The following is an 18532-nucleotide window of genomic DNA, read 5'->3' as shown; positions in this document are numbered from 1 at the left end:
TGCCTTGTACATTTTGCTACAAAATGCTACTCCTTTGCCATTTCTAACCCAATTTCATTTCCGTTTGCTTTATGTGATGGCACTACAGTCTGTAGGTGAGGGCTTCAACACTTCTACACAGAATTTTGACCCTGGACTTCTTTGACCTTTGACCTCGATTTTTGACCTATATTGTACATTGGCTACAAAATGCTCCTCCTTTGCCATTTCTAACCCGATTTCGATTCCGTTTTCTTTATGTGATGGCACTAGGTGAGGGCTTCAAAACTTCTACACAAAATTTTGGCCTATGACTTCTTTGACCTTTGACCTTGATTTTTGACCTATATTGTAAATTGGCTACAAAATGCTACTCCTTCGCCATTTCTATCAAAACCTGATTTTGATTCCGTTTGCTTTTTGTGATGGCACTAGGTGAGGGCTTCAAAACTTCTACACAGAATTATTGACCTTTGACTTCTTTGACCTTTGACCTTGATTTTTTACCGATATTGTACATTTTGCTACTAAATGCTACTTCCGGCGGGGACATATTTTACGCACCGCGTAATTTCTACTTTTCCTTGTTTTCTCTGTTCCAGATGAATTGAATAAACATTGATTTTGCTGGAAAATATGAATATTTCATCTTATTTATTTTGTATGTTGTGTGCAAACCATTTCCCAATTTTTGACCCAATGATACGTTATGCTTTTGGAATGTGTATTTTCATTTGTGTGCATCAAGTTTGCTTTGTTGGTCTGCAGAGGTTACCCAGCTCTATATGGACTCATGCTGTGCAATAGAATGGACATTGCCTTCAAATAATACAGAACAGTCTCTTCAATGAGATTGGAATTGGAGAATGTGGAGATATTGATACATTCTTTGTTGTTTTTGTTTCTTTTGTTTGCAGCTCTTCAAGAGGAGGAATGTGGACGTTGTTCTGGAACCTCCCGATATCACGGTTCAGGAGAGCTTCATAACTTCCTCACAGGTAAGCTGATTATTCTTATTCTCATACTAATGTTTTGAAAATGTTTGTGAGCTGATTATTCTTGGTCTGATGTAATGTTTTGAAAATGTTTGTAACTTTGTATGTTCTTTTTTTGTAATGCTTTTCCACAGCAATGCTCATCTCTCAAATAGTGTAATGTGCTTTGTGTTCTAGGTGATAATGTCTTGTCATGCAAATGCACTGAATATCAAAATGTCAAGGTGGTTTTTGTGCAAATGTCGGCTTATTTTTTAAGCCATCAGATAATTCACAAAATTCCGAGCTTGCCAAAATATTGCTTCTGATGACTCAGATAGAAAGTATTGTGAACGGGGGAGGGGGAAGGAGTGGTGGTGACTTTGCTTCTTTCGTAGAAAGGGATGGTTCTCCATTGCAAAAATAATCACTTATCAAGACCTCGTATCTACAGAATGTCAAATGTTCAGGAGAGCAAACAAACATGGCAGCCAAAGCACTGTATCCAATGGAATAGACATTCCTTTGACATACCGTGGTGGCTTCATTTTTTGGGTAAGACAGCTAGGATTTAGATAGGACATCACTTAAGTGACTATCTGACCATTAATGCAAAAAAGTCATTTTCACCAAATTGTAGATACAAGGTCTTGTCACCCCAGCGACGTTATAATATTGGCTATAGTCTGGATTCGTAAAATGTCATGCTCATGAAATGCAAGGCTTAAATATTTTATTAGGAAGGGATATCTGAAATTGCAAGTGAACTTAGTTTTTCGATGTATGAAGTGTTACTCCTTTTTAATATCATAATCTATTTCAATGACAAAGTATTTAGGTAGAGGCATAGTCCATTCAAAGGATTTCAGTAGTACAATGTGTACATGTACAGTGTAGTCACTGAGTGTGATTTGGAAAATGTAACAAAAACAAACACAGTAAACAAAGAATCATGACAATGTAGAAATCTCATTCACTAATAGACCATTTTGTAAAATATGGCTCATGTGTACATTTCAGAATTTTTTTTTTCTCAGTTGGTTAGGCACTTCACTCATTACAAAGAGACATGATTCAAAAGGTTACCCGACGTAACCTACAACAGTGTAAATTGAATTTTTGTTCAAACAAAGAATGAATCTGCATACATAATGTAGACCAGTTGACCAGAGAAGCCTCTCAATCAAAAAGTCAAGAAGTATTGTATGCAGTAACAAAGTATATTTTTGCCAAATACCAGGCTGTAATGAACATTTTGTTGCTGTCACATGGATGTCCTGTAAAGCACTATTAAGGATTATGTGAATAATCATTACATCACAGATGCTTTAATATCTTAAATTTTTAAAACCAACTTTCCTGTCATGGCAAATTACCTTTTGTTTTCAGCTCTTTGTGCAAAGTCGAACTGTGAAATGGCTTTTAGACGTGAGGTTTGGCTGCATTGTAAAGGGAAAACAGGAGCAGTGGATATTATCACACTGAATTGAGAAAAACAACTCAGTCATCAATCATGATTGTGACTCAAAAACAGCAAAAAGTTGTTAAAAGAGAATATTATTGAGCTGCAACAGCCGTTAGATTGCTAGCCAACGTGACTGCTTGCACGGCCCCAGGCTGTGTGCACATTATAGATATCATGTGAAGCAGACGTCACTTCCCTCCCCACATGCAGTGCGAGGAAGCGATTGCTTTGAATGTGATCAATGTTTCCCCGTGTCGGGCTGAATCACACAGGATGCACATTGCATTCCGCTCCTACTACTTCCCCCCTTGGGCAGGAACCGCTGAGGTGGAAATATGTAGAAAGAGAGAGGGGTAGCTCAGGGGGGAGAGATAGGGAGATACACCCTCGGTGGATCACGGGAGAGGTGCAAAGTTAACAGGATGACCACAAAATTATTCATCATCACTCACAATGTATGTTCTGTTTCTGACACATTATTCAGATGAATGCTTATATTCCTTTGATGTTTATAGACCTCTGAAATTAAATGCACTTGTATGTCAGAATTAATCATTCTCAAGATAGTGATTCATCCACCCTAGGAAATTTCATCCATCCTATTTAAAGGGGAAGGCTAGTAACTGATCAGTGGGAATCAGTGGAAATGCTGGGAGATGATTTTTCATACATTCCTTATGGGATTCATTCAAGAGTTCATTGTATATCTATTGTTGTGTGAAAATGATTTGCTTCAGAATGGTCTCATATTCAAGTAATGTGCAGTTTAATGCTTCCAGGTTAGCGTCCCTGGTCAGTGACGGAGCATTAATCTGCACATTACTTGAATATTAGACCGTTCTGAAGCAAATCATTTTCACGCAACAATAGATATACAATGAACTCTTGAATGAATCCCATAAGGATTGGAACAATCATCTCCCAGCATTTCCACTGATTCCCACTGATCAGTTACTAGCCTTCCCCTTTAAGTTGAAATTGTGCTGAGTAAAGCTTTTTTTTTTCTTACCTGTTTACTTTTCCCCTTCACTTCCCTTTTGCTTCCCTTTTATATTGTCAATTGTGTAGGGCAGGGCTTCACACTAACTTTTATTTTTGGTGGCCCAAAGGCAATCATCTAACCTTTTTTGGTGGCCCGATCAGGCCACCAAATGCTTCATTTCTGAAATTTTGGTGGCCCGACGTGCATTTTTGGTGGCCCCGGGCCACCGGGCCACCGTTTGTGTCGAGCCCTGGTGTAGGGTATGGGAGCAAACATATAAACTGAAGATACATGTAAACTCTGCATGGTGTAGATGTTCTTTCATGTCATTGAAAATGCATTAGGGCCATGTCAGCATTAGTGAGCACAGTCATCACCTCTGGTCACCTGCTAGTGCTTACTAGAAATATTCTGTGGAATTGATTGAACAACGATCCTTCAAGGGCTAATTGGTTTTCTCATGTACTCAAAACTCAATCCATTTGCCATATTATACCAGCTCTGAAAGAGTGCCAGAGGTGACATTTTTCTCTACCTGTACCTGGATGCATCACTTTACAATACTATAAAACCAGAAATTATTGCATGCATTTTAATTTTGTGAATTTTGCAAGAGCCAAGATTTATGAAATGAAAGTAGAGGCTAAAGTTCATGTTGCAAAAAAAGGTAATCGGCTCAAATTTGCAAGAATTTCATGCCGCGAAATTATCTTGCTTTACAGTAGCTATCTTTATTTTGTTGTGGCCAATAAAAAGTACAGCCATACATGTACATGTAGCTGCAAAGCGATGTGACAGCATACTTCTAAGATACATCAGTTGGGCAATTCCGCAGGTAGGTGGACATGACATGGATAAAAGAAATGTGCCTCTTTATCTTACCCTTTAATCTAGGTATCAACTAATGCCATGGATGTTCACCAATCATTAGGGTCTTTTAAATTCAGTAGATTTTATTTTTCGCATTTATTGATTTTGCGAGATCTAAAACCATCATTTAAAGTGTACATGTGGGACTGGGGACGCTGAAATTCACTTAAATGCAAATTACAGTGGGTTCCTTTGAAATTTTTTCTTCAAAGTTTTGCTAAAGGGTAAAAGATGAATACATTTAAATACTCCAGAAGTCATGTGACATTTTGTCAATTACAAAAGGGTGAAATGACCTGCGGAATTATTCCGGACAAATGTAACGTTACTAACCGTAACGTTACTAACCATGCTTTTGGGGGTCTAGCTAAAAAATTATCGGTCGAACTGCTAAAAAAATTTGCATGAACATTTGTCATGATGCAATAATTGAAATTAATGCAACACTTTGTTTGAAGTAACTTGAATTTTTGCACACTTTTTGTTACAAAACATTGATTTTTTTGTCATGTCCTTTTTTCGTAACGTTACTAACCAGCCCTTTAAGTTGCTGTAGCAATTCTAATATTTCTTGGATTGTGTTCATTCTTTTCTGTATCATAAACCTGGGAAGGATGAACATGTTTTTGACATAATTTTGACTTGAAATGAATAAATGGTAATTTAGTGGTAAAAACAAATATCTAAATTTGTTCAAATGTAACGTTACTAACCGCGGAATTGCCCAGTTGCAGCTAAAATTATGACTCCTTTCTCAAATAAAAAGTCACCTAGTCTGCTGAATACAGTAGGAATTACAGACAATCAAGCTTTACAGGACATTTTTCTACAGCGAGTATTTCAATGCTGCTTTAACCTGTTGAGGACGAGTCCTGAGTATACTCGGGCAGGTGTCTATGGGAAATGTGTGTTGTGGCAAAATCTGTCCATTCTCAACAGGTTAAAATGAAAGCCAAGGTTTAAGCATTAGGTGGGCGTCTTGGTCACAATATAGAGTTACATTCAATTTCAGTTTTCTACATCCAACAATTCATCAAAGTCTAAAGATTCCACTTTATACACAAAATATGATATCTTTTAAAAGTGTTTAAGGTACTGTCACTTAAACAAATATTGCTCAGATATTGAAAAAGGAAACAGCCAATTAGTAAACACTCTATAGAAATCACATGAGTATAACTTTTTATTCGTCTTTAGAAATGCCAAGGTATTCAGAGCAAAGCAGTCTGCTTTTTGGCATTCTTTTGCTCCATGCTGAGGAAAAACCTGTGATTGAAAATATTCTTAGCCCACAAAGAAATGAGCTGAAAAGAGAGATTCATTGTACCATTGTTGAAGGGGAAGTGGTGTGAAGGATATTTTTAGGAAAAGGGAAAGTATTTGTTCTATGATGAGATGGCTTGACAGTGCAACTTGTTTACACCCTTAGTACATTGTACCTCCTTTTAGAAGCAGGAAATGTTTTGACGAAGTGCTTCCATCTACAATCACAGTTGCTGCCAAGTGTTATTTTAATTGAATTTTCGTTAGGATCTTTTTTCATACCAATTTGTTTATCAGAATGAGTGTTGTTTGTATACTTTTATTAACAACCTCTTTGCTATTCCAAAAGTGCTTTGTTAAGTTATGTACGTGGAAAAAAAAAGTGGACAAAGTACATTCATAGTTCATGACAGAAGTATTTTACTGTGTTACGCGATGCAAGTCTAAAATCCCCTGTTATTGACACATACTGTGTAATGTGCATGTAGACTCTTTTCAAAAGGGCTCCCCCCCCCCCCCTATTTTCCTGTAGGATTTGAGAAGAACAAGGAAAGAAATGACTTGCAGCTTTTGTAATCCTACCTGAACTTTGACATTCCCTGTGTTGCACACACTGTTTGGTAATAATGAGTACCGGTACAACTTTGTGCCGGTAGAGTTGTGTGCATTGAACGTGCACTACATAGTGTACATAAAGCAATATTGTTGTACACAGGTTGTTAAAAAGCAGATTGACTGCACACACAATGCATGAGGAATAGAGAGTGTGTCCATGGTTTACATGCTTATTCTTCAGTGGAAAAAGCCCTAGAGCTATCAGAGGGCATTTTGTGATCCAGGAAACTGAGTGCAGTCCCAACCCTGACTGGTGATAAAATTGGTTCACACAAGATGTGAAAGAATGTGTACACATATGACATATTCCCCTTCTGACCAGTGTAATGGTGAAATGTTTCTTTTCTTACAGAACAGAGCAAGGTATAGTTATGAAAAATGGACACTGTTTTACTGTAAATATATTCATATCATTACATCCTTCATTTTACCCTGGTGTTTGCTCGTGCTTGATAAATTTTTGTTACAAGTTTTTTTCTTCCATTTTATATTCATTTTTATTCATATCACCTTGTCTTCAGAGTTGTTTTTCATATAAGAGGAAACTGACAGAAGAGGTGGATGAAAAAAAATAAATATTTTGGGAGTGGAGGTTGGTGAATGCCCCAAAGTTGTTTTCATATCCTACTGCAAGTCATGGTACAGCGACGTGGAACATCTGTTACCCAGATATTAAGGAGTGTTTATTGCAAAAAATACCCTTAAACACTAATGTCACACAAGCAAAGCCTCGTCAAGTTTACTGTCAACGCAATCACAAGTTCCTTTCTTCTGAGAAAAACGGAAATTTTGCAGAGAAGTGTCAATTCTGATCCCTAGCTGTCATACCTCCTCTTTCCCCATGACCCACAGGGTTTTGTCACCCAGGATATGGTGGAGAATGTGCTGTCGGATGACCCAGAAATGCAGCTCAATGCGACGCAGCGATTCAGGAAACTTCTATCGAAAGGTACGACCTGTGACTCATCCACTACTGTCTTTGTTTCCAAACTATGATATTGGTAGTCAACCACTTGCGCAATTTAGCTATTAAGGCATTGATATTATCAATGCTCTTTGTGAAGTATATGCAGTGCTTGACATTTACTTGGCCTAGTGGCCCAGCACCACTAAAAATTGGTGTCAGGCCTCCAAATTTGTCTTTTGGTGGCCTGATTCGAAGATTCGAAGTGGATTGTTTCTTTTACTCTTATTTCTGGCCACTACATGTTCATATCATTTTTGGCCACCAAAGTTTTTGTTTTCTTTTAGTGGCCCAAACAGGCCTTCAGACAAAAAAAAAAATAAATAAATAAAAATAAATAAATAAATACACCTTAGTGTCAAGCCCTGCAATATGTACCCCCCCCCCCAAAAAAAAAAAGAAAAAAAAATCTTATTTTGGTAGATCCATGGCAACTACAAACCTCTCCACATCAAACATGTCATCATTACAGTGGTATTGAGACACAACAAAACTTTTGGTGCAAAAGGGACACGGTGTTTCTCTTTTATTTCGTATTATAAAAAGGAGGAGGAAGGAAATAAATGAAGTTTCATGTGTAGATCGATGAGAGATTTTTGAGGTCAGAACACCATCCCTTCAACCAATATACACATGTACAGTGTACTAGCTGGTGTAAGGTCACAGTCTTGTGAAAGCATATATTGGATTTCTTGATGTAGGTCAAATGAAAAGAGACCTGTGTACCATCTGCTTTGTGTGACTTTCACTCTATTAATCACAGCCAACACAGAGAACATGGTGTAAAATTGCACTTTGATGTATTGTTTAGTGAGGCTAAGTTTTCACAAATGGGGACTTCCCGAAAATTTCCCGATTGGTCAAATTCACAATCATGGAGTACAGTTATGAACAGGGAAATGTACGTGTGCAAGTCATATGCATGTCAGGATCAGAGTTTACATTTACACGTTTATAAATTCCTGAATAGCACTTGACTCGCAAAATTTGTGAAAATGAAACCCCTGCAAACTGATTACATATACAGTATCAATTTATGTTTTTGCTGCTTGTTTTGCTGGCAGAGCCAAACCCACCTATTGATGAGGTCATCCAGATGGGAGTTGTTCCGAGATTCGTTGAATTCCTCCAAGCCAAAACCAACAGTACACTACAGGTTAGTCCTTTTGTTCTCTTCCTCTGTCAGAATTTTTGTCACATGTTCACGTGCCATTGCGGTAACTGAAAGTATGCAATCAGATACTGATGAAAACTTCGTTCCTTGTTCCTTGGTGACACAGATTCTGGACGTTGCAGACCAGCAAGCCCTGAATCAAATTTTGATAACTTGCGAAAAGTCCTAATGTTTTTGTATTGAACTCTTTTGCTATTTTGAAAAATTGCATGATCTGAAAATAGACCAGCTTTTCCTTCATGCTTATTTTTATCTGTACAGAGCATGCCTGTTCTTAATCCCAGAGAATGGAAACGTAGGATCAAAGTTCATATTACTTTATTCTCTTGAAATCTGAAAGGATACACATTTTGTATTACATGTCATGAAGTTTCATTATACTTGGAAGATACCTTTTTTCAGAGGTGCCTATTCCCATCGTGAAGCTTACTTCTATTTCTGCACAAAGCAAGTAGTGAAGAACTTTGAGAATTTTCTGTCTGGATGTGAAAGATACTTTACACAGACCCAAACTTTGAACACCCTGGTGGTGCCCATCTGGATACATATTGATATATGCATGCCGTGTCAGGCTGGTTTCTCACCAATATCCTGTCGTGCTATCCAATCCCATTCCAGTTTGAGGCGGCCTGGGTGTTGACAAACATCGCCTCGGGCACCACGGCCCAGACGGGGACGGTGATCGATGCTGGCGCTGTCCCAATTTTTATACAACTGCTACAGTCCCCTTATGAGGACGTACAGGAACAGGTGAGTCGGCAGCCTCTTGTCGGGATGGGGGAGGGGGGAGATCTCTAGCGACATCTAGCTCCTCTTCATATTTCAAGGGTCCCTGCAATCCAAATGTATGTTGACCTCTATTGATGCCTTTTGGTCTGTCCATCACCAAGACACTAAGTACTTCATGAAAATATGCATCATACATACTTGTCTTGCCCGCGTGGTGGAAGTGAGGCATAGGCCTCAGTTTTCCGTTGTCCACGTTGGTGTTGGCGTCGTCCAGAATATGGTGTACTGTCTCTAACTTTCCACAGCTTTGAGCTATGACCACCAAACTCACACCACATGCACTTAGACCAAAGGTGCTGGTCAAGTTCAAATATGGGTTAAGTCTGACAAGTTCAAAGTTCAAATGGTCAATGAACTTCACCTGATAAGCATTGTACACATAGTACTGTGGTGTGCTCTCAATAAGAGTTCCACAGTGTTGACCCCCATGGCACTCTCTATGCTGTCCTGTCTTAAATGTGAGGTCAAGCTCTCTTCCACCTCCTCAATTGTGTTTCAGAGGTCAAACTATTCAGACCTGCAAACATGTTTACAGAATTAAAACAGAATTGAGATGAAAGAAGCCTCCAGACAACAACTGGCCAGATGATGAGATACAATACTGTATATGCCATATGTTTAGTGAGTCTAATTTTTCGCAAATCGTGACTTCTCGACAATTTTGCGAGTGGTTAAATTCACGATTGTGGAGCGCAGTACTAAACAGAGAAGTGTATGTGTGCACATCACATTCATGTCAGGATTAGAGTTGATATTTTCGCATGTTTTTATTAAAATTCGCAAATAGCACCCAACTCACAAAATTTGCGAAAATAAAAACCTCATGAAATATTTGGCATATACAGTACATTCATTGATTTTGTTTGTAGGCAGACAAAAAGTCCTTGATTAGTTTGAAACATGTGGCTTTCTCCTCTCGGTCTGAAACCTCTCTTTGTAATTTTTGTCTCTTCTCCCCAGGCTGTGTGGGCGCTAGGCAACATCGCTGGAGATAGTGCAGAGTGCAGAGATCGCGTTCTCAACTGCGGTATCCTCATCCATCTACTAGCGTGAGTGTGATGCGATTTTTATCAGTGTGGTTGAAATTCTGCATTAAGCTTTGTTTTTTACTCATTCAGTAACCATGACATTTATACATGAAATCATCAGTAGATGGGAAATATAACATTGACATGACATAGCATTTGCTCCTGCGACAATTGTTCCAGTCCTATTTTCCCCAAAGACTTAGGGTTGGGGTTGCGGTTGTGATAGGGTTTTAGGTTTAGTTTGATGTGAGAATTAGGATTAAGGTTAGGGTTAGGTTTGTGTTTAGAATTTATGTTTGCATTAGTGTGCAGATATTTCATGAGAGTAATTGTCACAGGAGCAAATGTGGTTGAACCGAGAAATGCAGTATTCCAAACTGCCTCAAGTTGGGCAAGAATATGGTAATGTTTCATTTCATGATATTTTGCATTACAGGTTAATGATTCAGTCACATAAATTAAAGCTAGTCTCCACTCTGTGAGTAGAAATACTAGACGTATATGTTAGCAATACCAATGAAACTATTTCCATTTATAGAGCTTGGATTGCTGTTCAAGAGGTCTCAGTGAAATCATTTTATTTCAAAACGGCATGAATTTCTGCCAAAGAATTCCATAAAGCACAGAGTAGTCTCTCAGTAGGGATATTTGTACAAAGTGATTTATACTCACTTGACAACATGGATCAGTCTGAAATATCTCTCTATGTTAATGCTGTGAATGTTATTGCTCAGTGCTCACTGTAAAGTTGGTTTTGTTTTGTTTTGTTTTTGTTTGATTGTTTGTTTTTTTGGGTTTTTTTTTCAGGACTGTCTATGGTATGCACAAATGTGCTTTACCATTTTCAAAATGTTTGGTGCTCCTTTACTTGACTGTTTCTTTATTTTTGTTATGATTATTATTTTACTGAACCAAGGATATCAGCAAGGCTATTATTCTTGTTTTTCCTCTTTTTTTTTTTCCTCCCAGGATGTCCATTCATTTCAATAAACTCCTCTCTTCCTTTAGATGAAATTTGCATTTTATCAAAATTCAGTATGTGTTTGATAGCCTTCATCATGATGGATTAATTTTTTCCCCATTTCCTCAATCAGGGTACTATCAGAATCCAGTAGGCTTTCAATGACAAGGAATGCTGTGTGGGCGTTGTCAAATCTCTGCAGAGGAAAGAACCCGCCCCCAGATTTCAAGCAGGTATGGTTAAGTGTTGGAATTCTTTTGCTCAATACCCTTCTCAGTATATTTACAGAAGTCTACAATAGTTCACTAAGCCACTAAGGATGTTATGGTTTTCCAGCATTGGTTTGTTTGTCTGTCTGTTTGTGCAGTGACTGAAAATGTTGCAAATGAATTTTGATGAACTTAATATGAAAAGTTGTTGACACATGGAACAGACTATTAGATCTTTTTTGTGATCCAGGTCATCATCTGGATCCAGGAATTAAAAAAAAGAAAGAAGTTGAAGGAGTCTTTACCATTAGCAAATAAGGCCAGCAAAGGAGGGAATTTCAGCTGCACATATTAAGGTGCCCATACAGGCTCTTATACAGGCTCGTATATGCACATAATGTGTTGTATTTCATGTGTGTGAGAGTTTTGTTGTAATAATAGAAAACATGGAAGAAATGAGCAAGACTTACATACTTATTACCATCATCATTTTATATTTTTGAATGTATCATTATCTTGTTTTCGTTGCAGGTGGCCCCGTGTCTGCCAGTCCTTTCCCGTCTTCTCTTCAGCAGTGACCAAGACGTCCTTGCCGATGCTTGCTGGGCCCTTTCTTACCTATCGGACGGTCCTAATGAAAAGATCCAGGCCGTCATCGACAGCGGAGTCTGTAGGAGACTGGTTGAACTCCTCATGTAAGTCTGCAGTGAGCAGTATCCTGAGCACTCTCTGAAACCAGTCCTGTATATTTGTTTTCCTCTTCTTTGTCTTGTCCTCCTTCTTCCCCTATTACTTCTCCTGCTTCTTCTTCCTTCTTTCTTTTCTCCCTTTCTGTCTCTCATTTTCTTTTTCTTTTCTTTCCTCCCTTTGTCTTCTGTGCATCCTTCTGTCTTTTCATCCCCCTCCCCAAAACACCATTGACAACATATATTTAGCAAGGCTAACTTTTTCCAAATCGGGAGGGAGTTCCTGACAGTTTTGCGGGTGGTTATACTCGCAATTGTGGAGTAGAATCAGAGATGGAGAAATGTATGAGTGTTGCATTGTATTCACATCAGCGTCAGAGTCAATATTTTTGCATGTTTTTACTTCTTGAAGAGCAACCGACTCGGGAAATTTGCATAAATGAAAACTCTGCAAAAAATGTATGGCGTATACAGTGAAGTATAAATCTTTCCTACAACTGTGTAGCGTTTCAAATATTTCTGTTTATGTCATTATCTGAAAGATCTTTATCTGTCGTATATATACAATTTTTAGCAGATAATTATAGCAGAAGTCAAAAACTAAGACCTCGGATAAAAGAATATCAAAAGTCCAATGACTTTGAACCTTCTGTACTTTGTGTGCTTCTGATGGTTTATATGAGAATGACTTCTTCTTGTTTTTCCAAAACCTGTTTTAACTGCTCTTTCTGAAAATGTTCATTTTCACAGGCACTCCTCCAATAGTGTTGTGTCTGCTGCCCTCAGGGCTGTGGGTAATATAGTCACCGGTGATGATGTCCAAACACAGGTAAGCCTTTCTTTCCTTTACTTGGCTTGTGTTCCTTAAATTATTAGGAATTGTGATCATGTAAAAACCAGTAAACTTCCTAATAGTCTGAAAATGCGTAAGAGCTTGGACGCTTGTAAATCAGTATTGAACCCTGCGCTCTACGAGTGCCTTTCTAGTTCATCACTTTGGCAAGTCATGCTGAGGTATGTGGGGGAGTTTATATGTCCAGCATGATGAAGGCATCCATATTTGAGATATATTTATTACTTTGGGAGAGTTATGATTGCATTTTTGTTGTTGTTGCTGGCTAGGTGATCCTCAACTGCTCTGCCCTGCCCTGCCTTCTGAGTCTGCTGAGCAGCTCCAAAGAATCCATTCGCAAGGAGGCCTGCTGGACCATTTCCAACATTACCGCTGGTAACAGAGCTCAGATCCAGGTATGATTTAGGGCCGTGTAAAGCCCAGTCATGGCGTCTTATGACCAGTGTGACGTGCTGTAAAACAAGGAATGTTCACATGCATTTTAGTTTTGTGAATTTTGCGAGAGCCAATATTTGCAAAATTAAAATGCATGCAGAAGTTCTTGCTTACGCTATGTGCATTGAATGCCATTGGAAATTAGTGAATATTTCGTGTTGCGAAAAAGGCTTTTGGCTCCAATTCACAAAATTTTCATGACGCGAATATATCATGCTTGGCAGTACTCTTTTTTTCATTTTTTTACGCCTCCTCCACAGAGTGTTGCCAGAGGCGTTATTTTTTTCAAGCTGTATGTCGGTCCATCTGTAATAAATTTTGTGGACAATGTGTCTTCAGAACTGTTTGAGGTATCCAAATGAAACTTGGCATATGCATGTATGAGTGGGCGAAGCATCGTAGTCGTGTTTGCCAGATTGTTTCTTTAAGTTGTTAACCCACGAGTTTTCAGCTGATTTGTTTTTGTCTCAATGTATACATCATAACATGTAAAACCTTTTTGAGTTCCTCCACCCCCCCCCCCCAAAAAAAAAGACAGTCTTCCCCTCTCCTTAAAAAACAAACAAAACCAAAACCAAAGCAAAGACAAACAATTTAAAAATGCTTTTGTGAAACTTAGCGCACATAGAAAATAAGAAAGAAGAAATAGATTGTGAGATGTTTTGATGAGCCATATTGCAACAGCAAGGCGGAGATGTATGCAAGTTAGCACTGCAGTGCACCAAAGTCAAGAGTTTGCTCTCAGTAGAGTGACAGTTATAAGAATAGTGCAGCCCTGAGGTGATACTATTTTAGACATGAATGAAAAAAAAAAATCCATATTCATCCTTCACCTAATCAAACCCTTCTGTGCTTTGTTTGCTAAGTGGCACATCCCATAATGTGCTTTCTTTGCCAGTTGGCACAGGCGATTTCGATTGTCATTGAAAAGGGATTGTGCAATCTCAGTAATGCCTGATGTGTTAGAAATGTCTTTGTGATGGACACTGTATTACCTCAGTGATTTTGTTTGAAAAATCTCCCAATAAAGACCTTTTCTATGGGGGGTGGGGGTGGGGATAACCAAATGCCATGAAAATAGTTGGGCATGTTAAACTGCCATTGGCGTAGAAGTTAAAGATCATAATGCAACTTTTCCTCTCACCAATTGATCTTACTAGGCTGTGATTGATGCCAACATCATACCGACCCTGATTGATATCCTGGGGAAGGCTGAGTTTAAGACGAGGAAGGAGGCGGCCTGGGCCATCACCAATGCCACCTCGGGCGGACGACCCGAACAAATCAAGTAAGAAACTTGCCTCCTGTTGCTGATAGTTGGCGTAGGGAAAGGAGCCATTCCCCACCTCATCCCACGCCCTGCCCCTTTACCCTCAGTTCAAGGCAGGACAAAGTGAACATCAAAAGAAGAGAAATTAAATTAGATTGAAGTGAGCAAAATAACCTCATCGTTTCTTGATGAACGTGATTATACAAATGATGCACAGGATAGAGTGTGTTAGTGAAGGTGCGGCGCGCTTGAAAGTATTGACAATGGTGCGACATGCACGAGGCGCAGCCAAGTGCATGTTTGCAACCGTTGTCAATACTCGAGAGTGCGCCGCACCTTCACTAACGCCACGAAATAATCCTGTGCATCATTTGTTTTATAAAATGGGTCGAAAACTAACAGCATTATTCACGTACCTTTGTGGGTCAACACCAGTCAGCTACATGTAGCACTCGCTCAAAAGTCAAGATGTCCGAAGTTCGTCCCAAACATTTACGCACGTCGCACTCGGAAATCCCGCACATAAGTACTGTACGTACGTATAAGAGTATACGTACGCCACGTACTGTTATGCACAAGAAAGGCCGCCGGCTGTTGTGGCAGCCCGCGGCCCGAACTAGGATTGACAGCGCGTATAGTAGCGCGTGACGCACTTGTAACAACTGATTGAGTGCGCACTGCCTAGTGTAAACATTGTGACGTACGTCAGGCCAGGGAGGTGGAAGAGAGACTCTTCTTATAGTGCATACCTGAAGAAATTAATGCACGCACATGTGACTCATTTCAGCGCTTCCAATTGGCTACATTCTTGAACCCATTTTATAATGAGTGTTATAGAATTTTACGTAACGAAGAGCAATTTTGATAGATTTTTGTTGATTGCTTAAAGAGCAAGAAAAGAAAATAAGTCTTTCCTTTCCACATGCCATATCTTAAGTGAAAGTCCTTAGAAAGCGGTGTGGTGACAGTAGGTTGGTACTTTATCTGCCCTTGATTATTATCATAGTGAGACAAACTTTGTGGCACAGCTATGCAGCTAAGAGATTGAGAAGAGGAAAATATGAAAAAATGGCAACAATGCTATTTAGTTTCCTATGCCATATTGGACGAGGAAGTTTTTACAGAACAAATTTATTGTTACAAGAAACTTACACAATGATCTAAACTCGACAAAGTTTGTTGCAACCAAAATCTGGATTTTTTTTTTTTCTTCTTTTGTCTGATAGGTTCATTGTGGATCAGGGCTATTTTTTTCTTCTTTTGTCTGATAGGTTCATTGTGGATCAGGGCTGCATCAAGCCACTGTGTGACCTGCTGACCGTCATGGACACTAAGATCGTGCAGGTGGCCCTCAATGGGCTGGACAATGTCCTGAAGCTTGGTCAGCAAGAGGCCAAGGCTACGGGCACGGCCAACAGATACGCCCTCATGGTTGAGGAATGTGGAGGTTTGTTGTGACAGATTCTCACTGGCACAAGGCTTGCACTGTTCTTTGTCACTGTACTGTAAAACCAAAATTTTTTGCATGCAAGATTAAGGAAAGTAACATGCATGCGAAAGTTTTTGTATCCATAATGCATTTGATTTATAATTGATGATTAAAAATTATATAGCAATCATGATCAGGTAAACTTTGAAAGAGTGGACTTCCAGCTAACCTTTTTGGTTAATATTTTGCTTTTTTGTCCTGACACAACTTAATTTGTGTTGTATACAGTGTTATTTCACTCATTTTTTTATGCATGCATGCACATTTTTGAGCAATAATCGACAGTTCTGCAGACATAACAGAACTATGTTTTGGCTTTAAAGAGGGAAAGTGTGAACGTCTGTATTGGCATATCAAGGTTCTTATGTAGCAAGAAATAAGACCTCTGTTCCGAATGGCATAATTTGGAAACATATGCATGGCATCTGTGATCAGGTCATGTCACTGTTATGGCATATCTATCTAATTATGTGTTTGTTTGTCTCTGTGTGTGTATTTTTATTTGTATCCATGTATGTATATATCTTTTTGTCTATTTGAGATCTTAATGTATCGTGAATAAAGATTATCACCTTTCCCCTGCAAAAAAAAAGAAGGATTATCATGGCTATTATTATCAGATGCCTTGCTTTTCGAACATCCATCAATCATACATTGTAGCTCCCTTTTCTCTTGTAATTTTTTACATTTTGCTGCAAATTTTGCTGAATTTTGCTTTACTTCTCAGCTGTAGCTCAGGAAAAAATAACCTTCCCTAGCAATTCCATGATTAAATGACTAAAGGTTACACTCCACCCTTGAAGAGATTTAATTTTGCGTCTTGTTTGATGTGCTTTTGTTGTAGGACTTGACAAAATCGAGTTCCTCCAGAGCCACGAGAACCAGGAGATATACCAGCGAGCCTTCGAGATCATCGAGCACTTCTTCAGCGCAGACGAAGAGGACGAGAAATTGGCTCCAGAAGTTGATCCAGCCGCCCAGCAGTTCAACTTCAATCCCCAGGACAATGTCCAAGGATTTGAGTTCTAGATGAGTACCCCATATTGCCGATTTTTCTCTGCGGCGGGAATTGACTGTAAGAGAACGGGAACTTTCATCTTCTTCACTGTTAATCACTTCCCATTATAGTCATTCAGGCAAGTTTTGGCATAGATGTATAGTTGATTCTTACCTATTGACAACGGAGGTATTATGATAATCCTTATCAAAAATTTGTCGCCTTTCAGCCTGTATTATGAAAGGTAACTGGCCTTGGTTTCTGTGGTTAGCGACTCGGCTTCTGTCGCAAGATGTACAGACCCAGTCTAGAGTTTGTGACATGGGTCGCTAATCTACCTATCATGCAGACAATTAACTCAAGTTATAGTACTTAAAAAATCACATGTAGACCTTCTAATGATGTGATCATACTCTATATTTGCTGCCATTTTTTTTTCATTTTTTTTTTCTCACTAGTTATGTTGATATCATCTTTCCTCTTTCTGTAAGCAACAATTTCTTGGAAATGTTTGAAAAGAAGAGATATAGAAAAGTATTTCTTTAGCTTACACTGAAAAGCAGCAAGACAATATTCTGGAAATATGGGAAAATAGAGATGTAGAAAAGCATATATTTTATATTTTCTTTTACTTTATATTTATTTATTTTTTGTTGTTGCTTGCATGCTACTTTGGGTGGCACCGAGTAGGAGCTAAATGGGGGAAAATCTGGCAGAAATCATATGCTTTCTTTGGGAGGAGTTTTTGCTTTGGGTGAGAGGAAATCAACAGCAGTAATGCAGTGGGGACGGGAAAACCAGTGCATGTGTACATGTATGCAGACAAGGTTTTGTTTCAGCCAACTTAATTAAGGTGAGGGGAAGAAAAAGAGGGAGCGATATGGTGTCATATTGCAAAATGTCCACTAAAATCTTCCCCAGTCTCTTCTGGTCATACTGGGCGAGCGATGTCATCATATTTGCGCAATTTTGAGAGAAAAAGCGAGAGAGTGTGAGGGAGAAAGAGAGGGGGAAATAGGAATAGGATGTAAATAAAACATGCATGCCACATTTCCATATACTTTAAACAGGCTCTGGATGCTTAGCACTAGTCATGCAGGTTGTGGAGGGAATACCCGATCCAAAACTTTTTGAGTTTTCAAAGCAAGAGGAAACTGGTTACCCCTTACTGCACTTCATGCACCAATTGGCATATCTGCTGGAAGACTTCTTTTGCCAATTGCCACAGCGATGTCTTGAAAATACCTGTTGATAATTATAAAGGATTGCCTAATCCTTTAATCCCTATTCTCTCACCACAACCTTCCTAATTGATTGGGATGTGTGATATAACGCAATTTGGCTGACTGACTCGACAGCGAGTATTAAAATGATAAAGTGTCAGGACATGTGAAGGGTTAAAGACAGAATGAAAGCTTGGGAGATGAGGAGAAGAAGGAGAGTCATAAGTCATATATGATAGATGATCTGACAAGAATATTGTACTTTAGCCACCTGTGCCAATATTGAAAGTAAAGGTAACTCTCCAT

At 38.9% G+C, this 18532-nt stretch overlaps 1 protein-coding gene across 1 annotated transcript in view; it reads left to right on the top strand.

The window, feature by feature from the left end:
* Positions 1 to 17311, top strand: part of LOC140242782 (importin subunit alpha-7-like) — a 40524-nt gene extending 23213 nt beyond the window's left edge. The window contains exons 3-14 of the mRNA XM_072322541.1: positions 897 to 977; positions 7001 to 7097; positions 8177 to 8268; positions 8905 to 9036; positions 10036 to 10124; positions 11198 to 11297; positions 11805 to 11968; positions 12710 to 12788; positions 13082 to 13207; positions 14408 to 14535; positions 15789 to 15964; positions 16851 to 17311. Of these exons, the coding sequence (XP_072178642.1) occupies positions 897 to 977; positions 7001 to 7097; positions 8177 to 8268; positions 8905 to 9036; positions 10036 to 10124; positions 11198 to 11297; positions 11805 to 11968; positions 12710 to 12788; positions 13082 to 13207; positions 14408 to 14535; positions 15789 to 15964; positions 16851 to 17035 (1449 nt within the window). The 3' untranslated portion in view covers positions 17036 to 17311. The remainder of the gene's footprint in view (positions 1 to 896; positions 978 to 7000; positions 7098 to 8176; positions 8269 to 8904; positions 9037 to 10035; positions 10125 to 11197; positions 11298 to 11804; positions 11969 to 12709; positions 12789 to 13081; positions 13208 to 14407; positions 14536 to 15788; positions 15965 to 16850) is intronic.
* The last annotated feature ends 1221 nt before the right edge of the window (positions 17312 to 18532 follow it).

Source organism: Diadema setosum, chromosome 19 (assembly GCF_964275005.1).
Source record: "Diadema setosum chromosome 19, eeDiaSeto1, whole genome shotgun sequence".
NCBI lineage: Eukaryota > Metazoa > Echinodermata > Echinoidea > Diadematoida > Diadematidae > Diadema > Diadema setosum.
This window is presented reverse-complemented; position numbering and strand designations above follow the sequence as displayed.